Source organism: Apteryx mantelli, chromosome 2 (assembly GCF_036417845.1).
Source record: "Apteryx mantelli isolate bAptMan1 chromosome 2, bAptMan1.hap1, whole genome shotgun sequence".
NCBI lineage: Eukaryota > Metazoa > Chordata > Aves > Apterygiformes > Apterygidae > Apteryx > Apteryx mantelli.
In genome coordinates this window covers 22392672-22420309 of record NC_089979.1, presented here as the reverse complement: position 1 = coordinate 22420309, position 27638 = coordinate 22392672, and the positions used below count along the sequence as shown (strand labels likewise).

At 37.7% G+C, this 27638-nt stretch overlaps 1 protein-coding gene across 1 annotated transcript in view; it reads right to left on the bottom strand.

The window, feature by feature from the left end:
- SLC26A7 (solute carrier family 26 member 7) overlaps positions 1-22224 on the bottom strand; it is a 74992-nt gene extending 52768 nt beyond the window's left edge. The window contains exons 1-2 of the mRNA XM_067292292.1: positions 22025-22224; positions 3376-3486 (exon numbers count right to left, since the gene is read on the bottom strand). Coding sequence (XP_067148393.1) covers positions 3376-3486; positions 22025-22214 — 301 coding nt within the window. The 5' untranslated portion in view covers positions 22215-22224. The remainder of the gene's footprint in view (positions 1-3375; positions 3487-22024) is intronic.
- Positions 22225-27638: the final 5414 nt, after the last annotated feature.

Here is a 27638-nt window from a genome sequence, read left to right as displayed (position 1 = left end):
ATTTTTTTAGCAACATTCAAGATACTTGTAGGTGTTTTGCTTTTAAGATTGCTCCTTTTTTTCTTATGAATTCCTGCATTTTTACATTTTTCTCCCATAAGACTGGATTTGAAAATGGTTTACATAAAATTCTACCTGAAATCAAAGTTCTCTATATGATATGATCACAAATAAAGATGTCTCCAAGGATCCTCCAAGTTCATTTATATCAAAAGTAAGCAAGAAAAAGTCTATGCAGTGATTTGTTGCTCAGGTAATCTTTGCAGTTAGATTAACTGTGTCACAGAAGAGACATTTCAAGTGAGTAAAAGTTCACAGAATTGGACTACTGATGAATTTCACGTTTCATACAAATGACCTTGCTAATAAAGATCATTCTTGTGGCCTGTATACATATAGAGAGCCCCACTGATTTTCAGAAATTGTTGGTAGAAGAAATTTTCCCCAATCGCACAAGAGGACTTTAGGAGCACTTGGGGATCTGAGGCAGGCAGTATATCTCCAGCTCAGTCTGCAGATCATAATTCCTATTTGGGATTGATGGGGTAAGCGCATAAGACATTTCTACTAGAAGGATGAACAACATACATCACTTGCATTTATTTAAAAAATTCTTCATAACTGCAAAAGAAGAACTGTTTTGTTTTGTTTTGTTTTAAGATTAAATTCTACACCTGTGAAAAGAACAATTTTCCGCAAAATGGACCGTGCAGGAATCCACATCTATGGAATTGTGGGATACTCAGCAAATCATCCACTGAATGATACTCCCTCCCAAGGATATACCATCTGACTTAGCTGCTTATATTTATCCATTTCATCATCTTCTGTTTTCATTACTAGAATTTATGTCAACCATATACTTATTTATCTATCATCTTTCCTACATAAGTGTAAGAGGTTCTTGTCTGTCTAATAACATTATATTGAAAAGCTGGCAATCTATTGCTAAATTAGTTCAGCTTTGAAATATTCATATATTAATATTTTTAATGAAAAAAACTGTTAAGTAAAAAATAGAATGTCTCTCTAATCGAATGCTAAAATTATATTCCAAATTCTAAATTTTCATTTTTAAATATTTCTCTTTCTTACATCAGCTGAGTACGTTTCATTGCTCATTACAGCATTGAGTCACCAACAGCATCCACAGATCCTTCTCGGATATCAAAAGACACAAATACTTTCTATGCCTTTAGAGAAAACAAACTTTCAGCTTTCCCCTTGCCCAAGACAATTTACAGTTGGTCAGCAATTTTAGGTAAATCAATTGGAATGCCTGGCATAAGAATTATGAGTCAGCCAAACAGAGCGTTGATAGCTTTTCCTCTCAAATAAAAACAAAAATCACTGAAGAATTTCTAGTTTGTTGTGTCCATGGCTCAAGACCCAAGGATACTGACATATTTCAGGTCTGGTTTCCCAGATATTGCACAGTGGTTAGGCTATGCATATAGATGGATAGATTGACGGACACATATTTGTAAGAGGTCAAAGGAGACAATTAATGCTTTCTGATCTAGGCCCTGCCCCACAGAAACACAGAATGGTTGAAGTTAGAAGGGACCTTTAGAGATCATCTAGTCCAACCCCCCCTGCTCAAGCAGGATCAACTAGAGCCCCTCAAGCATGTCTGAGCTGGGAGGAATATGGGATGCTACAGGGAGGATCAGGTAACATGGAGCACATGCTACTTGTCCAGGACTGTGTCTGGACATATATTCAGCTGGGTTGCTGTCAGGGGTATGTTACTTCTGGGCTACCACCTTCTCAAATTTGACCATATTGAACTTGGTGAAGCCCCATTTAATGAATACATGGATCTTCTGATGCCTGGGGAGCTCAAACTTATACAGCACAAGGCCTCCACCATGCACTCCCTGCTCTGTGCCTTGGTGCAGATGGACATGATCAGCTTCTCAATGTGAACTCTTGCCACCATGTCCTGGGGCTGCCCCCCCCACCCCTGTATCCTGTATGCAGCCTGTCAGCATCAGCACAAGACAATATCTTGTTGATGTGGACAACACAGAAGCACTGGAGGTACACACAGTCAAATCCATCTTTCCACAACTCTGCCATCTGCTTGTTAGTACAGATACAGGCAGCCTTTCAGTGCCTCAGAGGAGAGCTAGTTGTATTTATCCAACACCATGGAGTCAGAAAGTAGGAATTTAATCACTGTTTTCTTACTGTTTTCTTACCAAGCCAGAGGATCAGATCGTGAGGTATAAATTTATGAGCTCTGGAAGACATCCTGGTTTCTCAATAGACTGCACGAAGTGGCTCCCATTAGGTTTTTAACAACATTATTAAGCATGCATTTTGACACTTTAACATATACTTAAACAAAATAATTACTCAAAGTATTTGGCTAGCTTCTTACTAAACATATTTGCTGGTGCATACACTTGAATAATTTGATTCGGCAGCGTTCATTTTGTGTGTGATTGCCCAGAATTGCCTTTCCTCCTTTCAAGAGTTTTTCTCCTTCTCCAAGGGAAACATACCTCCCGCCTACTTAAATCTTCTGACGATTAGAGAGGCTATGTCCCTTTACCCAGTCCTGCTGTGCTTTACTACTGGGCCTGTCTCATCCATTCTCCAAACTTCAGAGATCATCAAGTGCCCACTTCTGCCCAGCAAAGAATCTGTGTTTCAGTCTCATGAATATTATTTCCAACTGCCATCTACAGCTTGGGGGGTTCTTTGGAGTCAGAAGCAGAGCATGCGTTCACCTACTCATTCTGCTTTTGCTGCTGCTGTCAGCTCTACTGAAGATAAGTACCTCATAACTACTAGCATAGTAGTCAGTGAAACACCTTTTGCTGCCTCTCTCTTACACCATGAATGGAGAGGCAGTTGTATTGAATTGTATTGATGTAGCTCGTTGGGAGAATTTCTAGCTTTAATACAATAGCAGGTAATAGGCATAGAAAGTGGTTTTTTTGTGAGAAATGCTGGGTTTGTGTTCTGGCCAAGTGAGAAGTAATGTGTGTTTTCTATGTTTTAAGAAGCATTTGAGCCTTTTTCATTCCTATTTGCAAATACCTTGTTGGCTGATCCCTTTATTAAAGTCTTAGGCTGCAGCAGATTTGTAAAGTAGAGTTAAACTACAAAAGCCTTTAATAAACTACATTTACAAAGGAAGTGTCAATGCAATACTAAATTACAGTAGCAGGAATAATTCCAATATCCTTAATGAGGTTCTTTAAAATATTTTTCTTAAATTGGAAAAAAAAGTGTAAAAAGAAGCACAAAAATCTTATTTCTGTTTAGTCTTAGATAATTTTCCTTCAAGTGGTTTTAGAACATGAAAGATTTTTGCCTTTCAATTCCTTATTTCTGGAAATATTTTAGCAAATAGACACTTACCTGTTGCAACATGGCGTCCCATTCCAAATATGGCATAAATAATGACAGGAAAGAAAGAGCCATATAAACCAAAAACTGGATGGACTGAAGACAGAACAGCAAAGGCCAGCCCTATAGAAAGTTAAGTGGAATTAGTTCCTTGCATGAAGATTAAATAAAACTGCTCTGCATTCAATTTTTATGAGGAAATGTCTAAAAAAAAAAAAAACAGGTAAAAAAACTATTTATAAAAATCTAGAGCATGAGCCAGCTACTACACAGTGAGTATCAGGAAGAACTTTGGAAGGTTTTCATACATTGTCTATCACCAAAATCCTCACATTTCTCAGACACACTTCTGAGTGTCTGGTCTTGGTCAACCGCAGAAACGAACAGATCGCAGACAGGATCTATGACATCAGCTACTATGTTTCCAGGTTGCCTCCACTACTGGTTCCAAACTTTTTTAATAGACAGTCCTCAGCAGAGAAGTCAGAAACATTCCATGCCTTACTGATAGACACTGGTTTAATAATATTAGTAATAACTGAAGCAAGTTATAGAATTTTGCTTCTGCCAAAGCTCTAGGAGATCAGATGGTTATTTCTTATGTTCAGTTCAAAAACTGTGTTTTTAGTTTGGATGGAGCCCCTTTAGTCTTCTTTCCTCTAATTTCTTAAACAAAAAAAATCCCAGAGTTCATTGTCTTCATGTGCCTGGGTCTTTTTATTCATGCAGATATTAATATTTCTTTCATTATGTAAAGCTATTGGTCCAGAAACATAGAAAGCATTTGAATTTTATATTGAGACTGGAAATGAACTGAACTGGTAAAGGATGTAACTTTACAGATTTACTAGTTAACCTTAGTTGCATAGACATAGAGGACAGTGTCCTCATTTCTCTTAGAAAGTCTCTGAGTATACCAAGAAATCATCTTTTAACAGAGACATTCCTGCAAAGGAACATCTTTGGTTGCTTTCAATACCTAAATTAGGAAACAAGTTTGCATTGGCTTCTTGGAAGAGTCAACAGGAGGAATCAGAATTCTCTCAGAGCAGCGGCCTGTACTGGAATTTCTCTTCATCCATTGTTCAGTGGGCTCTCCATGACCAGGCAGGCTATCCCTGTTCAGTGGGCTCTCCATGACCAGGCAGGCTATCCCTGTAACATAGGTACCTTCAGTGATGCGATGTGAGGGCCCTGTGGTTGTTTTCCTCCTGGAAACTAAGACTAGGAGCAATTGCCTGGCAGGGTTTCTGCACAAATCTTGGTGAATACCTTGTACCTTGTCCTACAGTAGGGAAGGCTTGTGTAACACACAAGTTGCCTTTCTGAAGTTCACCTTCAAAAGGAGTAACCAATCTAAGATAGTATGTATGCATATGTATTAGCAGAATGACCACACTCATTCTGTGAGAGACAGGTGATTCAGATCTGTTAGAGTGATTTACCTTCTATATACATTTGAAATCTCTCAAGAAAAGTAGATGTTCCTACCAAACTTTCTTCACTGCTCCAGAAAGCATTTATTATTTGAAGCACTGGTGTATGGGGTTTTAACGACAAGGAGAATGCCAAAAAGCTTCTTTTCTTTTAGGTTTTTAGTGGCAATGAAGAACATTTTGGTTCAAGAGCTCCCTTCATGAATTTAGATCTGAATCTGTGACAAAGAGCATGTGGTGGGGCAAGGAAATAAAATGTCAAAAGGGCAGAAGTGTCAAGTTATCTGTGAAGCAGACAAGGTCAAGCAGTTCATCTGTTCTTAAAAAAACATCCCGGTGAAGATTTTTCTGAGCATAGATCTTACACTGATCAGCTTCATTTACTCTGGACTCTGTGAAGTAGAACTTAATGACTGCAGCAACTGATTATAGCTGTCTAATTATACCATGTGCTGAGTAGCATTTTCTGATTATTTCTATCGGTTATGACTTACATTGAGAATAAACACCCAAAAATAGCTGTCAACATGCAATGGTAGCGAACAGTTGTTGAGACAGACATTTACAGAGCGTGAAATGTACTCACCTCCCCAGAGACTGACCAGAAGTTTCTCGCTAGCAATTAATTGCATGTTAACCAAGTGAATTGCAAATCTACTCAAGACTAAATTGCATTGTATTTAGTGCTAGCTACGAGAAGGGCTAAGGCTAGGAAAGCCTTGGCTTCTTAGAGTAAGTGAGATTGGGTTTGGGGGGTTTTTTTGGAAGTTGATGGTATCGAGCACTAGACAGCTGGAACATTGTCAACTTCTTGAGCTGCTGGTTGCTATATTATAAGAGAGAGGAAAATTATCTTCCTTTGCTTGTAGAACACATTTCATTGCTAGTTTTTTTTTCTCTCGTTACTTAAAATTTACATTAGAGCTCATAGGAAGAAGAAAAGAGATAAAACTGAAGTGCTGAAAAAAAAGAGAAGAAAAAAGCCTACTTTGTTCACAAGCAGGAGGAAAATATCAGCAATTTCAATCTTTGGAAAAAGCTTTCAGGATTGAATGGCCTTTAGCAGTAAGAGGCAATAAAAACCTTTCACTGACTTCACAGAAGAAAGAATATAGAAGACTAAGATAACTCAGTCACACCTGTGTTGCCATATCCATGAGAGAACTCATCTGATGACACTCCCAAACAAGTATACTAACTTGGTCAGTGAGAGATCATACAGTAGAAATAAACTTTTTTTTTAAAGTACCAGTGGATTTTCACAGGTCCGTTTTAAAATGGACTTGATGCTTTTTTTTAACAAAAATGGACTTCACTGCTCTTTTGCCTTTTAAATTAACGTATTTACTGAAAATTAAAATTTATGCATTTACTAATCATCAGTTCTGCTTTTTTCTCCTTTTTAGCACATTGTTATCATAAACCAGGAAGATCTGTTGAAATGAAATTATAGCTTCACATCCATGTTCACACAATCAATAGAAATATAAAAGAAGATTCTGACCCAAGAGCAACAGAAAAGGGTGGGCCTGAGAAGAACAGAAGCAGCTCAGGACAGCAGCTGCATGGCTATATCCAAGCAAAAAGGAGCATGGGGAAAAAAAAGAGAGAGAAGAAAAGGAGAATGAGGTTTTAAGGCCTGCTCAGCACTGAAAGGTTCTACTAGTAGTATTAACTATTACCAGTCATAGTAAAAAAAACATAAACAAACAAAAACTTTATAATTAACTACCTAGTCGACCATCACTCACAGAGATAAGAGTTCTAGCCTCACAAAAATTGATTAATGCAAAACTAATTTATTTTCCTCTCCAAAAACGAAAGGAACAAGCAAAACCAGTATAATTTCAGCCACATTTTAACTACGCCAATGTGATTGAAATGGAGTGACCTTTTCGTGTAGAGGATCCTAAGGGAAATACACTAGATTCATTACTGAATGCTGAGCCAGGTATATATTTTACAAGCATTGTTGGAAAGATTTATAAATTTTGGCTAAAATGACCTGCAAAGTTCTATAAGTTTAAGATACTCAGCCATTAAATGGAATGAATTCTTTAACATTAAACAAATATACAATTACAAATATAGAATATTTTCATCTGAAAACAAAACAGAATACATTCCCTGTAGTGTGTGAAATTTCTGTTCATTCACTAGAGAACTGATATGCAATACTTACAGAACTCACCTCAACTAGTTCTTTTGTATGCTCTGCTCCTTGCAATTTTTTTTCTTTTTTTTTTTTAGTGTTCAGACTGCTCCATCAGTTATTACAAGGAAGGCTCAAAAATCTCTCTTCATCAGAAAAAGTTAACAATTTTGAAAAATATGTTTCAAAATATCAAGTCCATTTTGCTGAAATCAGATGATGTTCATATAAATTTTAAGTTTTCACTTAAATCATGTTAATTTCGAACCTTAAAGTTCTCCTTAGAAATTCTACACATTTCATCTTCAACAGGTTTTCAACCTAAGTGACTTAATCACTCAGTGCAAGAGGAGCTTAGCTTAGAAGTTGTGCAGAACAAAACTGGAGGGCACAGTAATGTACCTCAGGCTAAGCTAAAATGTTTCCAGAAGAGGTACCACTAGCTCCTTTACTGTTCAAAACTTCCAATTAATACAGGATTAAGAACAGTATACATTGTTCTTTCCTCTCAGCATTTATAAGGAAAACAAGGGTTCAGCTACCGCAAAATATTCTGTAACCATATGGCTGTAAAAGTTGATTCTCACCCCTCTACATGTGTTTACTTTGTTTTTGTGTTTTCTAAGGCATTCTGAATCTGAAACATTTGACAATTATGGCCAGACTGCATTTGATTCAGCATAAACCGCACAAATGTGGGTAGAGCACAAGAAGCTCAACAGAGCCCTAGATCACGCACACCAGGAAAACAGAAACTGTGTCAACATCTCCATTCAGCTCTCTACGCAGGGCTGAGAGGAACAGACAGCCACAACCTGAACCCTTCTGGCCGTGAGATCGGTCTCACAGAAATCTGGCATGAGTCCTGTAGGACTGTGTAGAAGGGACTACCCTGCCCAGCAAAGCCTCAGAAGCCATAAAAGAATTTTGCTTTCCTCACTGAATTGCTACTGAGAAATACGTCTGGTTTACAGACAGATAATCTAAACATAAATCTAGCCCTGGTGGTTTTCTTTCACATATAGTCCTTTTGTGTCCATTAAGTTTCTAGAAGTGGTGTTTCATTCTTTTCGTGATGAGGTAGCAGCAGTCAAGACAGAGCTAAAATTGCCAGGCTCTGATTCTAGTCCTGCCTCTGTTTGCTGGCATTTTGCTTCCATTACTGAAGCATGTCAATTGTGCATAAGAGCAGAGGGGCATTATAAAACAGAATTAGCAAAGACTTCATTTTTTCTGATTAGACATATAACATTCTGAAAAGTTCAAATACTTTATTAAGAAATAACCAGTAGTATACTTCAGCTCACTTCATTAACTTTCATATTAAACTTTGCCATAATGCATTCCGTATGCTCAAGAACTAGTCAAAAGACAGGAAAAATTGTTTTAATTTTTTCATTCCAAACAATAATAATATTCAAAAGAAACAGATAATAAAATAAATATCCCAGGTAATCTTTGTTACTGGTAACATGGAAAATCCTTGATGGCAGTGACATTAAGGTTTTCAAATACGAAAATAAATTCCACGAAAAGAAATGCAAACAAAGAATGAACAATACATTCAAATACAATGCATTAACATTGTGGTGCTTTGTTTTAACTAACTCCTTATGATAAGATAACATTATGTGACACAGTTTCATTGAAAAGCATGTTCTCTGGCTGGCACTGGATGCACAACAATCATCTGGCATGTCACACTGAACAAGCAGGAGATGTGGCACCACTGCAGGTAGGTAACAAACGCAGATAACTACTAAGTAACATGCTTGACACAAGTAGAAACAAGACCATGTTCTACCACAGGAAAAAGTCCCTCAGTATGTCAACTTGATAGTTTCTGCTAATTGTGCTAGTGACAAAACTACAGTCACAGCCATAAAAATTATTTTCCATAGAAGGAGCTATGGATCACTGGAGTATAGCTGCCTAGTTAATAAATTTCTGCATCCAAAAATATGGTCCTGATACATACGTATGCTCAGAGGAAAGCTATACCATACCTTTTGGAAATATGATATGCAAACAAGAAATTTTAATTAAGGAGCAGGAAATTGATAAGTCTACAATTAAAATAAGGAATTTGAAAATTTTATCATTACCTTTTTGCAGTGAAAAGCTATAAATCTGATAGGTTTTCCTGTATTTTTATATACTCAAATAACTTTATCAGGAACTTGAGCTATATGAAGATGATCTCCCTTTTATTTTTAATGTGAGGATGGTCAAACCCCAAGTTTAGGGAACTCAGATCAACACTAGTGCATTCCATCACACTCAAAATGCTATCTGAAGTTGTGGTCAATCTCTGACACTTCAGGAAAAGACAATTTTTCCCTTTGTTCCCTAAGCTCAGTTATGAAACAAGAAAAATATTTCCTGTTGACCCATGCAGGGGACCGAGAGATGCCCTGAAATGTAAAATTACTACAGATTTAATATGGTATAATAAACGTGAGCAAGACTAATGACTGAGCCTCCAATCAATCCCTCTCGGGGAACCAAAAAATCAGACATCCGACAATTCATATCACAAACTTTAATTTCTAACTCTGGGATTACCTTTTCACAATGATTTTCAGGGTGTTCTTTACTTTAATTTTGTTGTGTTTAACATAGTCAAATTAAACTTGATCAGTCTTACTACCTGCTTCTCCAGATGCTAACATCAGCATTGAGACAAAGTGAGGCAAATATGGATCCCCAAAAAAGTAATTTTTATTGAAGTAAAAAGGAAAATAAATTATTTTAATATTATAATCCCTAACAATTTTTTATATATCACAGAATCACAGAATCACAGAATCACTGAGGTTGGAAGGGACCTCTGGAGATCATCTAGTCCAACCCCCCTGCTCAGGCAGGATCACCTAGAGCACATTGCACAGGATTGCATCCAGGTGCGTTTTGAATATCTCCAGAGAAGGAGACTCCACCACCTCTCTGGGCAACCTGTTCCGGTGCTCTGTCACCCTCACAGTGAAAAAGTTTTTCCTCATGTTCAGATGGAAGTGTCTGTGTTTCAGTTTGTGCCCGTTGCCTCGCGTCCTGTCGCTGGGCACCACTGAAAAGAGTCTGGTCCCATCCTCTCGACACCCTCCCTTCAGATACTTGTACACATTGATAAGATCCCCTCTCAGCCTTCTCTTCTCCAGGCTAAACAGGCCCAGCTCTCTCAGCCTTTCCTCATGAGAGAGATGTTCCAGTCCCCTAGTCATCTTTGTAGCCCTTCGCTGGACTTGCTCCAGTAGTGCCACATCCCTCTTGTACTGGGGAGCCCAGAACTGGATGCAGTACTCCAGATGTGGCCTCAGCAGGGCTGAGTAGAGGGGGAGAATCACCTCCCTCGACCTGCTGGCAACACTCTTCCTGATGCACCCCAGGACACCATTGGCCTTCTTGGCCACAAGGCCACATTGCTGCCTCATGGTCAACTTGTTGTCCACCAGCACTCCCAGGTCCTTCTCGGCAGAGCTGCTTTCCAGCAGGTCAACCCCCAACCTGTACTGGTGCATGGGGTTATTCCTCCCCAGGTGCAGGACCCTGCACTTGCCTTTGTTGAACTTCATGAGGTTCCTCTCTGCCCACCTCTCCAGCCTGGCCAGGTCTCTCTGAATGGCAGCACAGCCCTCTGGTGTATCAGCCACTCCTCCCAGTTTTGTATCGTCAGCAAACTTGCTGAGGGTGCACTCTGTCCCTTCATCCAGATCATTGATGAAGAAGTTGAACAAGACTGGACCCAGTACTGACCCCTGGGGGACACTGCTAGCTGCAGGCCTCCAACTAGACTCTGTGCCACTGATCACAACTCTCTGAGCTCTGCCATTCAGCCAGTTCTCAATCCACCTCACTGTCCACTCAGCTAGCCCACACTTCCTGAGCTTGTCTATGAGGATGTTATGGGAGACAGTGTCAAAAGCCTTGCTGAAGTCAAGGTAGACAACATCCACTGCTCTCCCCTCATCTACCCAGCCAGTCATTCCATCATAGAAGGCTATCAGATTGGTTAGGCATGATTTCCCCTTGGTGAAGCCATGCTGACTACTCCTGATCACCTTCTTTTCCTCCACATGCTTGGAGATGGCCTCCAGGATGAGCTGCTCTATCACCTTTCCAGGGATGGAGGTGAGGCTGACTGGCCTGTAGTTCCCTGGGTCCTCCTTCTTGCCCTTTTTGAAGACTGCGGTGACATTGGCTTTCTTCCAGTCTTCAGGCACCTCTCCTGTCCTCCATGACCTTTCAAAGATGATGGAGAGTGGCTTAGCAATGACATCCGCCAGCTCCCTCAGCACTCGTGGGTGCATCCCATCAGGGCCCATGGATTTGTGGGTGTCAAGTTTGCTTAAATGATCTCTAACCCACTCCTCCTCGACCAAGGGAAAGTCTTCCTTCCTCCAGACTTTCTCTCTTGCCTCCAGGGTCTGGGGTTCCTGAGGGCTGGCCTGAGCAGTAAAGACTGAAGCAAAGAAGGCATTCAGTAACTCTGCTTTCTCTGCATCCTTTGTCACCAGGGCACCCACCCCATTCAGCAAAGGCCCCACATTTTCCCTAGTCTTCCTCTTGCTACTGATGTATTTGAAGAAGCCCTTCTTGCTGTCCTTGACATCCCTTGCCAGATTAAATTCCAAACGGGCCTTAGCCTTCCTCGTCACATCCCTGCATACTCTGACAACGTTCCTATATTCCTCCCAAGTGGCCTGTCCCTCTTTCCACTTTCTGTATACTTCCTTCTTCTGGTTGAATTTTGCCAGGAGCTCCTTGCTCATCCATGCAGGTCTCCTACCTCCTTTGCTTGACTTCCTACTCATAGGGATGCACTGCTCTTGAGCCTGGAAGAGGTGATGCTTGAATATTAACCAGCTCTCTTGAACACTCCTTCCTTCTAGGGCCCTAACCCATGGGATTCCTCCAAGTAGGTCCCTGAAGAGGCCAAAGTTTGCTCTCCTGAACTCCAGGGTTGCGATCCTACTTGGTGCCCTGCTGCCTCCTCGCAGGATACTGAACTCCATGATCTCATGGTCACTGCAGCCAAAGCTGCCCCCGACCTTCACATCTTCCACCAGTCCTTCTTTGTTTGTTAGTACGAGGTCCAGCAGCACACCTCTCCTTGTTGGCTCCTCCACCACCTGTGTCAAGAAGTTGTCACCAATGCTCTGCAGGAACCTCCAGGACTGTTTGTGCCTAGCTGTGTTGTCTTTTCAGCAGATATCGGGGTGGTTGAAGTCCCCCATGAGAACCAGGGCCTGGGATCGTGAGGCTACTTCCAGTTGTCTGTAGAAGGCCTCATCGACTTCCTCATCCTGATCAGGTGGCCTGTAGTAAACACCCACCACAGTGTCACCCATGCTAGCCTGCCCTTTGATCCTTACCCATAAGTTCTCGACTCGCTCTTCATCCACCCCTAGGCACAGCTCAATACATTCCAGTTGCTCTCTCACATAAAGAGCAACTCCACCACCTCGCTTTCCTGGCCTGTCTTTCCTAAAAAGCACGTAGCCATCCATGACAGCACTCCAGTCATGCGAGCTATCCCACCATGTCTCTGTAATGGCAATGAGATCATGGCCCTGCGACCGCACACAGATCTCTAGTTCTTCCTGTTTGTTCCCCAAGCTGCGTGCATTGGTGTACAGGCATTTCAGGGAGGTGATCGAGCATGCAGGTTTATATAACTACAGGTTTTTTTTTTTTTAATATATATAACTACAGTTTTGAAAGATTATTTGACATTGGATGGTTAAGAGCTAACGGTCCCTTGGAAACAATGTCATTTGCCTCCAAAAACTACAAAGTTCAGTATGGATTTTCTAAATGGTGCACACACACATCTCGAGCATGCAAGATCACTATTTCCTAATAGCATCATTTGCTGCAGCTACAAATGTGGATTGCATCTTCTACTTGGTTTATCTAAAGATTGGTGCAAAGAGTACAATCATTTCTTAGTTCCTCTGTCATTCAAAACCTGAGGCAAATGAAGAATTTAAGAGCAGGGTAGGAGGACAGATCTCGCAATCCACACCTACCAGAAATCTTTTAGAGACCACACAGCATTGAGTTAGCGTCCAGTTCCTCTTTTTTGAAGCATGGCTCAATGCATCTTCTTCATAAGCAACCACCACTTTCAGTCTGGTGAGAATTAAACATCTCAGCTGTATTAGTCATACAGGATCTGAAATATAGCTCTCCCAATGTGCCATCTGAGAATTAAGTCCAAGGTATGTTTGAAAGAATATTGTTCTACTCTGTCACTTTGCAGATCTCCAGATACTGACACTTGTATCTTGATGTTCAAAAGAAAGGATAATCAAGTATTATGGTTGCAGAAACAAGTGGAGTGGGTGACCCCTATCAGAATTCTCTATACAAGACAGATTGACCTTTCTCTACATAAAAGCTTGGATACACACAGAAACAGGGAGAAAAAAATCTAGTATTTTCTTTTCTTTTCATGGAGCTTTTGGAAAAAAAATATGACTATTGACAAACAATCTGAGATGAAATTTTTAGACATCTGTACGATGAATTTGACATGATATCTGAATACCACAGAGACTTGTTGTATGTTGTTGAGACTTGTATGCTGTTGTATGGAGAATTCTCTATAAACTATTATACACTGGTCAGCCATAGTACCTGAAGCTTCTGGGTATCTCCAAAACAAAAAGAAAGTGTTTTGAAAGAGTATTATAGGGAAACTTCCTTGCATACCAATAAGAACATACAGAGAACCAAACTTATAAGAGGTTTTCTGTCAAGTAGGCAACAATGAGGCAGCCTTTTGAGAAGCATCAATGTTATGGAGAAATGAAGACCAACCTTGACCAATGACAGCGTTAAACCAGGATGAACTGGACTTTATGAAACCTTTGAAAAAGATATTTATTTGGCAAGCTGGTGATCAAAGAACTCAGCACTACCAGTTTTCTCCATCTTTCTGACCTGGAAGATTATAGGTGAAGTAATTTCTTCTTCTGTACCAAAATGTCCTGTAGTTGTGGGCATTTGGTCTCTGTCCATGGTGCTCAGCCACGATCCAGGCTTAGGGATCTAAGACCTGCAGCACTCATCTGCTCATACTAAGACAAGTGTACCTTTGCATTAAGATCCAGAGGATTCAGTGGTCATTCAGAAGCTGAATTCACATTCCTAGCAGTCTGACAGAGAGGTCTGTATCAGCCCATGTGTAACTTGGAAGAATTTTAATAATCATTAGAGTTCAAATTGGCATGCACAACATCACTTCCTTAGTCCTCCACTGAAAAGTTGTATAAATATGAAGCTTTGGCTTGCATTTGCTTACTAACATGTTACATGTCATGACTGGCTTACATCGCTATTCTTTGTACAGGAGAGCTATAACAGAGTTCAGCTGGAGACTTTCTTCCACAAATCATTTATGAACTGTATGGATACTACAATGCATTCTCTAGGAGATTTTTCTGGCTCTCTTTCCAAAAGTGCATATTCAATTTCATCTACATATACTATTTGTATTCCAGATATATATTTACAAGACAGACCTACTCCTTAATAAAATTATTAGCTCCAGTTAGTCTGCTCAAAGTATATTTATGTCTACATTTACGGTCAGAGCCTGAAAAAAAAACCAAAAAAGAAAAAAAAACCAGGCAATCATCACCCTTGAAAAGACACAGCTGGGTTACTTCCATGAAAAGATAAAAAAAAAAAAAAATTGGCATCATGCCTTCCAAAACACTGGGCACCAGTTCTGGAATGCATGAAGCCAGCATAGTCCGTTTTTTAATGGCAAGGTCTCCAGTCAGTGTTAAGGAATTAGTTGTGCAGCAATAAATCCAGCTCAAGATTAAATTAATTTTAATTAAAACGTTATATAAAACACACCAATCCTCAGTGAGTTATTATTGGTCCTGCAGAATAAAAGAAGAAGTTGGCACAAATAACGATACTGATTTCATCTCATGCCATCTACATATTTTACTTTTGGAGAAAACATGTCTCAAGGGCTGCTCAACCACCCCCCCCCCCCCCAAAGACCCACCAAAACCTGTCTGAGCCCAAGTATTTCTTGCTCATGATAGGTCACAGAAAAGCCAGCAAATATATAATGTTACATACAAATTCTATATAAAATATATACCCATGTGCTGGTTGACTACAAAAATGTTTATTTTTTTAAAATCACAGAAAACTATCATAGACCCAAATCTGATTGACTTGAAAGTTCAAATCCTATACCCATATGCTTCCACATGGAGATCTTTTGAGTGCAGTGCAGTATAGCACATGGGAATATGTTTATTTGCAAAAGAAAAAAAAAAGCATAATATTTATGAATCCAGACAAACACCAGGATCTTGGCAAGATAAAGACTGAATCTGGAAATACAGTGACAGTGTTTTTCTTTGAAAGGAAATCGTTTATCTTAATTTATAGATAGAAATATCTCAGTTTAAAATTTGCCAGTTTTTTGAGCAGCAGAAGATATTGCAGGGGAACATAAACTTGTGAAAGAACCTCCTTGTGTACTGAGTTCTATTCCTGTTATGACAGGCAAACGTGTATTTTAGTACATTTATGAATGGAATTATGTGATAAGGAGATACACTTTTCTATCCCAATATTTTAATGGAATACTTGTAGAACTACTTCCAGTTTTAAGCTTAAACTTATTTATGCTACTTTACACCAAACTGTTCTTGTGCTACAACTGTTCATGTGCTACAATTTAGATTGCCTATATAAGTCTGAAACAAAACCCACTAGCTATGCTGGAGCCTTACTTCAGAACTGAGTATGCAGAATCATTCACTCTGGTATCCTTTATTGCTACACATGCAAATATTATGTCATTATCACTAAAGAGAAATATACCTCTACTGCTTGCATTTGGTCTTCTGCAAAGCAGGATTGTAATTGGATGCAACACTACACCCACTATGATCCAGTCATAAAATATCCCAAATTTGACAGAATCGTTAAAAGCACTTGTTACTGGATCTATGATGTCACTAACTTATTCTTCCAGAATTCTGAGATAAAGATTACCCATCTCAACCCTTGATCTGAGTGAATTTAATTTTCTGTGGTTTATTACCATCTCAGTTCCATATCCATGCCCTTGGCCATTTCCCACATGGACAAAGTCAGCATCCTTCAAGAAAACTAAAATTGTATTGAGGCTACAGGACTATTATCTTCAATTCTGATCAAATCCTGAATGCAGTAAGTACCATGTCCTTGCTTTGTTCTCTTTTTCCTAAGGCTTAGGAAGTTTTTGCTTTTTTTTTTTTTTTTTTTTGAAAGGTCTTACTTTTACTTATACTTAGTTGTGACATTGGATATTCATGTTATTAGGGAAGAACTGAAGAAGCTTGTATTGTCTGCACCATAAACTGTCTATGCAGTCTTGTGTGAGTAATTTCTGTGTTTCTAGCAGAAGCAGTTCTGTGTTTCTAATTTTCCTCCCCATAAAGGGGAGTTAATACTTTGCTCTTATTAAACAGTGTAAAAAGTTCCAAGATCCTATAATGAAAAGTGCAACATGCAAGTATTACCATCACCTGGTGAATGACAGAAGAAGAATTAGGTCACATCTAAGTCTAAGCAGGAATCATTCTGATCATCAAGAGCTTGCAGAAGAGGATTATAATTATTGAAAACTCAGGCAAGATCTTGCAAGAAGCTTGGGAGGAAGGGTTTATGTTTAGGTCCTATATTGGGAATCTACATCCAGAAAGAGTAAGGCAACTTCATTCATTAATTCAGAGCATTTAACTACAACATTAGATAATGTCCTAATCAAAGTACTCCAATTTATACTTCAGAGGTATTTGTGTCCCCTAATTGCAAAGAGAACTGAGGTACCTGAATAAGTTATATACACTAATGCACATATTCAAACAGACTAACTTTAGACATAATTTCTCTGGTGGTGAATTTAACTGCATGACAGAGGATAAATTTGCATAGCCTTTTTCAGACAAACTCAGATTTCCTCTTCTTGCAGTTCATGACAGCCAGAGAAGCTTATAAATTGAAGGATTACCTACACGGCTTTTAGATGCTGTCTGTGTGGACAGTGAACACAGTTCTGCCCTCAAAAAAAAAAAAAAAAAGAAACATGTTCTAAATAACAATCCAAAATCAGATACTGAGATGGGTATATAATATGCCAACCAACATTCACTGCATAATTCAAATCCTGACAGAAGGCACAAAGGTATTTGTTTGAAAAGATAAGATTGGATGAAGAAGGCTTGCAAAATGGACTAGTCAGAGATGGATCTATACCTTGATAATAAATAAACAATGCCAGGAAAGATCAGCTATGAAAAGCCTTAGAAGTAAAGGCAAGTAATTTGCTTGGTGCACTAGAGTCACCACAGACTGTTAAAATGAGCTGAGTAGCTGCATTCTGAAAAATACAAAAAAAACCCAGAATGATAACTTTATGAGATTTAGTGACATGGAAAGATTATATCTTAATGCATCTTAATATTGTCATGCAAATAAAATTCAGAAAAATTTAAACACAGCTTGATAAAAGTATCCATCTCTTCCAAGCAGAAGATGCTGTCTGGGTCACAAGACTAAGCCACAAACTGAATTCTGATATTATTGCAATAGCTCAATGGATGAGCTACAGAAAGGAAAACATTAAGACCTGCTTTTAATCATGTTAAACGTGAGCTGCTGACTACCCACAATGCCACAGTACACTGTGTGGGAAACACTGCACCTAAATTTCGATGTTTACATCACCGATGTCTATATCTGCACCAGTCTCCTATAACACTCAATAGAAATCTTATCAATATAATCAATCAGCCTTGACAAAGTAGATGCCTACTTTTTGTCAGATGAACCACATAATAAATTTCACTAATTGTATCAACCAGATCTCCATTGACTAGCAAGGAATGTGAGAGTGGGTTGCTGATATCTAGTTACCTACTCTGCAGAACTTTTATTTTATTATTAACACAATTTCACTTTGGAAAGAAAAAAAATGAACTCATGAGTCATTTATATGGATATTATAGTTGAATTTGTGTGTGAAGTGAGGAACAAAGAATGAAACTGAAAGAAAATTCTTCATATGGTGACTGTAGGTGGGGTATTTAATGAGTTATAAAGATAAGGGAAGAAAAGAATGAAGTACTAGTTAGAGAAGCAAGTGAAGGATGCATTTATTTGTTGATCGTAGAGAACATTGCTCTAGTTTCTAAAAAAACAGATTTTTGATAAACATGGGCAAATTAGATAGTGATTACCAAAACATGGAAGCTCAATTTTCTTAACTGTCTGTGAAAATATATAGCCAACTTCAAGACTGGATGACAAAGTTCCTTTTAGATTCTAAGGTTATTTTTCAACCTTAGCTATATACCAGAGTAAAACTAATGATTCAGTGTTTGAAAAATGAGGTGTTGAGATCTATATTATTAAATGATAGTTTTGTGAGCTGGAACAAATGAAGCCTAGTTTCTCTTATTGATTTTGACTCATGGTTGACTGACTTTGCTGTCTGAGACTGTGTAAGCTCCAACTGAAGCTTTCCAGCAATCAGGGCATTTGTAGGGGCTTTTTTTCCTGTGCAGATTGTCTAATGCCTAACAAGCTAAGAGTTTTTATTACAGCTTTTTAGAACTCACAGGGTCTGTTTTCACTGGCCATTTTCATACAACTTTTAGAAGCATAATTATCTTTCACACCTGTATTTTTCTGTCAGATTTTGTGGAAATTAGCAAAAGAAATCTAAAATTAGAGGACACACAAAGACAGTACAACTATTGTTTCTATATGCAAATAGGGCAGAAGTTCAGCAGTGGCATTTTTAGCCATTATCTGAAGAAGAGAACAATGAAAGAACTACAAGAACACTTGGAGAAAGCACCGAGAATGTGTGATTGGTTTCAGCAATGGCCCAGAGTTGAGCCCTCTTTCATCACAAATGACATCACACATCATGATAGCCCCAGGCTTTTCCTCCCTATCTCCCTACCCTCCTCTGTCCCCTCTCCTGCACCCCAGTACTGGATCTGCTAGTTATACTGAACACTACTGATCTATGAATTCCCTCTGAATGATCAAACATGACTTGGGCATGTTCTAAACATGCTTTTGAACATAGCATCTGAAGGGCAGCTTCAAAAGATTCACTCTCTGCAGAGATTATAATATAATTTCTTATGTATTCTTCTATAATGATTTTTTTTATTGGATAATATTTTGAGAGACTAAGCATAGGATAACACCTTAGGCACTAAGGCATAGGTGTTACCTTGAAGGCAAGGTAACTTTACCTTCTAACGATCCATTTCTTCCACACTTTTCCTCAGAAGTAGAGACAATTAAATATTCGGGTAGCACACACTTCTTGTGCACCATTCCTAGACTCTGTCCCCTCAGGACCTAGTTTCTCGTTTATGTATTTGGTGAGGGAAGATATTGAATCCTAAAGCAAGTGATGTATGAGCTCAAGTCATTCAATTTTCAGGTACCTAGCTTGGGTATCTTACAAGAGTTTGAAGGCATAAGTCACACAACAGACCAATAATTTTGACACTGAAAATCAGAAAATTAATGGTAGTAGCTCTTAAAAACTTAATGCAAAATAAAAGATGACATTAAGAAGAGCTATTCTGAACTTGCCTCGACTTTTATAAAGGACTTTTGTTAGAGCCAACATTATTTGCATATATTGATTGCTGTTCTTTAGCTTGATTTGCTCTTTTGTTTTTCTCCTTTATATAAAGCAGACTGCAAAAATTGCTATTGTATCACAACTCTCCAGAAACAATTTCCAAAAATTCTAAGAGCAGCAGTTATGAGCATTATCTTTGTTGCACTGACTATGACACATGGTTTAAGAACAGTGACTTCCCTCTTTCCTTACTTCTCTTCCCTAACAAAAGCCAACTATATTGTCTAAAATTGTTTAGGAATGGGAACATGGATGCATTACACCAAATCAGAGCAGTTGTCCATCCTGAATAGTCTGAACTTGGGCAATACCAGGTGAAATTGTGAAAAACACAGCTGAGATGGAAGATCTTTCACAATTATTCTCAGGCTACTGCATTGTTCTCTACCCTGGAGAATGGGGCTCTTATCACTCAGAAAACTGATTAGCACACTGATACAACTGCAGATTTTTCCATATACCTCGCAGTTGTTTGAATTTTATTGGAACATATTGCTGCAACACCAAATGACACTGCTCTACATGTCAATTATCATTGTTTTATAATTTTTCCTACCATTATTAGAGTTTCTGCCTTCCATTTTAGTAAAGGACTTCTTGCTTTATTTTGTGGGTGGAAGGAAAACAGACACAATAAGAACTCCCAAAATTTGGGCACTTTTATCCTTCTTGCTATATAAATTAGACTTACTACTTTCTTGCATAACCCTCTCTCTGAAAACATTAAAATATGGTCCTGGTAACTGGAAGAATTATAACACTATGAAAAGAGCTAATGCAAGCAGGGTCTAAATAAATAAGTTTTATTCAGGTTAGAACATTACAAGCATGATAAAATATTTTGGCATCTAACTCTCCTCCTTTTTCATCCCCTAAAATCATTCTAAAGTATTGAGAAGTGAGGCGAGAGAAAGGAAAAACATTTAGAAGGAGGGTGGCATCTTAACATATTTGTTTTTAAGCAGCATAAAATAAAGTTAAGATAAAATTCTTTTTAGAATACATTAAAAAATCTAAAAAGACCAAAAATAATGTTTTCTATCTTCAGCAGATCTTCTTAAATTCATCTGGTATTACTTCTGGGTACAAGACTCAACCAAGAAAATGCTGGCTAAAACTGCCAGCAATGTAGAACTGCTGTTAACTTAACATTTTTGATGGATTTCAAGATACTGCTATTAGCAGCATTTTAATTACAATTGTTGTATATGCATATACCAATGAAATTAGATACTTCATAGTGTTACGGTATTAAGGTTCTTAAAGTTAAATCATGCCAAAGCAGATGTTTCTAATTACCTTAAAAGCACAAATACTTACACAAACCAGTTGTTTCCAGCTCCAGTGTAATTCAATTAAAGGAATGCTTATAATTTAACAACATGAATGATAGCTAAGCATAGCTAATATGGGAAATTGTAAAGAGATAACAAAGAAATAACATGTATACATGTTTACATAAGAGAAGGAGTTAAAGTTCAACTGAGGAAGAGAAGAAGCTGTGATTTGCCTGAGACAAGTATAAAATATTGCCAAAAGAAGGTGACACTATCAAAGACATGTAAAAAACAGAAAAAAGCATTTATTTCCCAGCAGCAATCACCTTCCAAGCCCAGACTACAGGGGCTTTTCGGTTCCTGCTGGTCATGGGGTTTTATTTCTGTTTTTATCCCTTTTTTCTAAGGCTGCCAAATGGAGTCTAGCTCCGCCCCTACTTTGTATTGCTTCTTGAAAAGAGATGTGATAGGTACTGTAATACAACATGAAACCCACACAGAAGCTGGCATGCACAAGCCCCGTGTGCAGGCAGAACCCCTCTGTGGATAATGGCCCTGGCAGAAGTCTCCTTTATGCACAGAATGCTGATAACTTTTACTGCTGCTCTCCAGGTTTCCACAGGTAATAGTATAACAAATACCAAAGTTTGCTCCCAGAACAGAAGAGCATTTCTTACAAAGCAATTATTTTGTAGGTATATTTTGTTTTTCATGTGAAATAGGGAAGGATGGTCATTTAATTGATAATATATTGTATATAACCATACACTATATTCTTCTATTATCTTCTATAATATGTCTTTGAAAAAGTGTCAAAGGGACAGGATATATAGTAACGTCCCAGTTCACAGAAATCAGCTACAAGAACACAAAATATTTCTACCCATGTTCATACATCCATTATATACACCTAAGAATTAAGACTATAAAATTTTTTCTCATACTTTTATTTAGATGAAATCTAACAATAGATATGTCGTCTTTGTTTTAACCCAAGCTTTTAGACATTATTAAAAAAGAAAAAAAAAAAGAAAAAAGAAAATCAGACAGCAATTCAGCATGACCAGATTTTAAATATGAATCTCGAATGTGTTAACTGTACCTTGGGTCACCTGTTGAATGGCTAGCATCATCCCAGAAACTGTATCAGGAATCAAATTTTCCTTCCAGTTGTAGATGGGCACCCATTTCAAAATGGGCAGCTTTCTTATACACCACAGTTTGATATCTTCAACGTGAACAGCGTGGATCTTCCTCCAGACTGCACTTCTTTTTCTTTTTGTCCCTGTCATTATTCCCACCTCCAAAAGAAGTCCCTCTTTCAGAAGAATGTACAATTGTAGAATCACCCTGATCTTTGTCAGTCTCCAGTTTTCTTCTTAGATTTTACAGTTCCAAGACTCTGGGGGGGGGGGTGGGGGGAGAAGAAGCACTTAGATTTCTGCAGCTGTTCTCTTCTACATTCAATAAAACACTTATTAAATGTTTCATTCATATAAACAGCTGTATGAAATGTAAGAGCTGTTTATAGAAAAGATAACATTTTCTGCTCTTTTCAAAAATTTGGTCTAGTCTCATGTTCGATTGTGATTCTTTCCAGTAACCTCCCGCCTTATATTCACTGTAATGCTTGTGCTTTTGGCCTCAGTCCAGTGGCAAAATGAGGTATTACTGGGTGTGTGTTCGATATAGGCTGGGCTATGCTAATATGACCAGGAAGTGCCCAGCGAAGCAAGCATCTCCCTGCCAACCACACAAAAAACAGCTTTAGCTCTTTTACAGGGAAAGTACTGCACAGAACTTCTCTTGCAGTATTTAGAGGGCATTAAGACCTCAATAACCCTAACAACAGCAAACTTAGTTTACTTCATTAATATTTTGTCTTCCAAATGACAGTAAAATACTCATTTATATAGAAAATTCTGAACATCAGGTAGCAATAATTCCTGCTGAAAAACACATACAGTTTCTTTTTGTAGACTGAAGTCTCGGACTAAAGTTTAACAAGCTCCCAGAGCAGCGAAGAACAGCAAGCTGTCAGCGTCCTGTGTGAAGTACCAGCAATACCGTGACTGCAATTCTTTTTCAAAGCTACTCTTGGTAGTTTATCCAGCAAGGGTACTCTCCGTGAAGATAGTTCACCAAATAACATTTTATCTTGTAACAAATTCATGCACCTTGTTTCAGGCGCTCAGACACAAAGTGATAAGAGCCTGGAAGGGGATTAGAGGTCAAGATGCCTCATCCATTACAGAACAAGGACACAGTGGCATTCCTTTGAGATTTTTGGCTCTCTGGCTGGCAAAACAAGTTAAAATGTCCTGGATGAAGTGCCTTCCTAATCACTATTCTGCAGTCTGCAGTAGGCAATATAAATATATCCTTTTTTAAAAGTATTTCAATTTATATACACTCATTTTGATTTTATAATTTAGACTATTACAAACAAAACTGAAGCATCATCCATTCATAACTATATCATGATTTTGATACTCTGCTCAAATCAGCAGGTCTGAGTAATGTTATTATAAAAAAGATCTTAATTTTCATTTAAAATTACACAAAAATTACACTTGGAATTACACAAAACATTTAGAATTAAAATGGCAAATAAAAATAATCAAACTTCATTTTTTTAATGTTTCCTTATATTTTCAAACTTAACTCAATTTTTTAACTACTGGAATTGGTGACTCTGAAACTATGCCCCAGTTTTAAAAATATTTAACTCTGTGTTTAACATAGCAGAGTTAAGCAATGGAAATTAATTTAGGAGATTTCATTAATCTCATAAATATTACCAAAATAGTTTCCTGAAATGTATATTACATCTTTGTTACCGAACTCCAATTGTGTGTTTAATTTTTCTCACTCAGAATTTTTCTAAATCCCCACAAATTGTATCAGTTCAGACCACATATGATACAATTTTTCCTAACACATAATATTCCACTTTGTTTAGCTGATCTTTTGTGATATGATAGCTTTCTTTCAATCACATTGCCAGCACATATTATGATCAAAATATTACCAATAATGCGTTGTGGCTTCTGGGTGTACTCTAAGGTTAACCTTAAAATTCAGTTTATACATTTTGAAAAGAACTTAAAAAAAATCACAAAAGAACTTAAAAAAAAATCAAACCTTTCATTCAAAAGTGGTAGGGAGAAAAGCGCGAGGGGAAATGCTAGTAAGGCTAGTAAGTATCGTTCAAATGGTGTCCACTGTTGTGATGCTTAGGAAAGGAAGGGGGAAAAGGAAAAAAATAGCAGAAGAAGATTGCTTAAGCAAGACCCTCATTTCTACCAAAATTCTCCAGTAAGACTGTTTCAGACATACTTATTCTTTGCCCTGCCCATTCTTTAAGCTTGCACACCTTTTTTAAAGAACAAAAGAAATGCACATGGTTAATGTTATTTTGGTTCACTGTAATAAACCCTGAGGGACTGGTTGCTTTTCTTTGGCCCTGAGTTTAGCTTCTGCATTTAGCCACGCTGAAGCAGAACTGTATTGTGTCTCCTAAAAGTGCAGTTCAAGGACTTACAAATCAAGGTCTTTATACCTGCCAAGTGTTTCACCACACAGACCTTTCCCTAGTTTCAAGCGATCAAAAGCGGACGGAAATCCATCCAGCTACAGTGAGAGTTACTCAGCTGACGAGGGCTGCATATTTTTGATGAAACATTCAGTACATCTAACTGTAATAGTATTTACTGAACAAAAATAGTCCAAAATTCATTTATACATATAGATATGTATTTACAAAAATATGGATACTTATGTAAAAGAAACTAACCCTATTTGCAAAAAAAAAAAAAAAATTCCCAGTTCACCAGAATGAATATTCTGAAACAGTAGAAAAACTATTATGAAACGTAAGAACTATCACTAAGCAAGTAAGAACATACTCCCCATTCTTCAAGCTTCTGGTATTAAAATGCTGAAGCACTTTGAGAAACTCTGTAACTGAGATTTTCCCACTTAGTACCTGCACAGTCAGTAAATTTGGTCAGTTTTGGTCAATCCCAGATAAGTATCTGAACTCCAAGGATTAGCCATATCAACAGACTTTTATCCATCACCAATAACAAGGGATGATTTTGTCTATTGGTTTGTGCACATGGATGCATGCAAACATCTTACACTAATCCTTAAAAATAAGCACTGTTAGAAGCTCAAAAACTCTGTATGCAAAGCCTTCAGACTTGGATTTTACTCCAAGAATTTACTAAGAGGCGTAAAGACAGATAGTATTATCATTAAATCTGGAGTTCATCGACATTGTCATTAGTCTTGAAAAACATACTTCCTTGTAACTTTGAAATTAATAAAGTAATTTTAGTTAGCTATGACACGAAGCCATGTATCATTTAAACCCTCCAGATAAAGGAATCAAAATGTTTAAGTGAACCAGATGTACAGGTATGCATAACAGCAGACCTATACTACTCTACACAGTAGTGCAATATTTGAATCTTAAAGAAACATCAAAAAGCACCTTTCTAAAACACATCAATATTCACATACCACACACACATTTAAACATTTTCAGATCAGATGGCCATCATTAACCTATAAACCCATATAAAACCCCAGACTATGCAGATCTGTCCTACCTTAGGCTGTACTATAATATATGTGAACCACCAGTATTGTCAGTATCCTTTCCTGAAGCAGCTGTATAAAACTTAAGGTTTTCTGGAATGCTAAAGGATAAGCATAAAGAACCTGTCATTTTATGTATTTAAGTCAGTGTACATACGTACCTACACACACTGTTGTAAAGTAAGATTACATACAATTAGCTCTTTCAGTGATCTTATATAAGTAGAGCCTATTTTTAAATGAATAGTTCTCTTTCTGGAAAATACACAATAGTATGATTCTAGTAGTGCACATATGTACCAGGCTAAAACTATAACTACCAGAAGGCAAAATTTAGAATATAGACAGTACATAAAAGGAAAGATTATTGCATTATAAATCAATTCCAGTGGACTTTTCAAACTTGGTTTAAAATACATTCACTGAAAAAATAAGTCAACCCCTGTTGGGGACAGACTGTATTTTCATCAGCTCCTCTAATATTTTCATACATTTATTAGTGGATATGTGGAGTTAGGATGCTTGACTCTCTGTCTTTGGCCTCAAAAGATAAAATTAGTCTAACACCTTGCTCCCCACCTAGACCTACAAAAGAAAAATTTCAGACAAACTCTGAGATAGAAGTCCTAATCCCCACTTTGTAAGGAAAAAAATTTATAAGAAACCACAGGATTTTTGCATGAGAACTGCTTTTACTTTGAACATATTTGATTTTTCCATGTCTTAATTTTTGCATAAAGTGACAGGAAATTTCAAGAACTATGATTATGTTTAATATGCTTACAGAAGTTAAATAAAGTTATCAGCACCTGACGCAGGTATAGATGCCATGATGGAAATAATGCGCTTTGCTCTTTGGACTTTTTCTCAGGAAGACAGATTCCCCAGTTCACTTACTAAATACGTGCAGACATCCAAGATTAACTCAGTTATACTTTGGGCTAACTAAACCTTTATTCCTGCTGGTTTGCATCATTCGTTCCCTCAGCCACATCCAATGCATCCAAGTCACTTCCCCATGGTCTCTCATCTACCTTCCTTGGGCAAGGGAAAGCACGTGCTCCAATTAGTGAAAAGTTATACACAACTTAACGGCTGGCTGGACACCGCTAAACTGAACATATATTGACTGAGCTCGTCTCAGCATTTCCTCAGTGGTGGATGAAGTTTCAGTCCATCCATGTCCTCTCTCCTGATCACCAGTTTCTGTGAACTTAATTTTGATACTGCTCTCTTTCTGCCAAATTCAGATAAAAATGGCTAAAGGATTCAGAGAGTACTAGGTGAAAGACTTAAGAAAAAAAGACAGGCAGAAACCTTGGCCACATAAACTTTGTTTTTGTAGGAAATTTGGCTAAAATTCTAAGAGAAATCATTTGAAAATGTCCAAGTTCATTTAACAAAACTTAGCTGGTTTGAGAATGGAAGTCACGTTTAGAATAAAGGATGATATGTACTGGTTCAAGCAAACTACCCTGTGCAGTCCGCAAGTTGCAGAACATAGCACAGCAGAACATTATACAAGCTATCAGAATGATAAGGGGATGCTGAAAAATGGAACAAAACAAAAATAATGACAAAAAACATACCTTCAAAAAAGTGTCGCCTGGATTTTGAGAATTTGTAAAAAAAAAAAAATTATAAATCACATGTATTACATAATATATTGAACTAGCCTATAGAAGCTGCATCCTTTTAAGTATGCAAAGGATTTACTATTAAAAGTTAAGGAATTTCCTCATCTGAAATTTTTCATGCATCAAATCCAAACATAATTTACAGATTCCAAAGTTTCCCAATATAACTTTCAGCAGGAGATGTAAAAGATTAAATTTATGTTTAGTAATACCTAACTTTAAAAATACTCTGGAACTGAAACACTGAATACTTAAATGTGGACTTAAATCAAAAAAGACCAGATCCTAGCCCTTCAAAAAACAGATTACGCTGAAAACCCCATTCCTTCTTCATATAGCTCTTTTAAGAACCACTGTGGCTTGACACTAATACCTCTTTTGCCATAGAGAAGTCGGAACTATCACACGATAAAGATGGACATCCAGGCAACACAAAAGTCACATCGTGATTCAGATGGCTTCGGCTCAACTTTA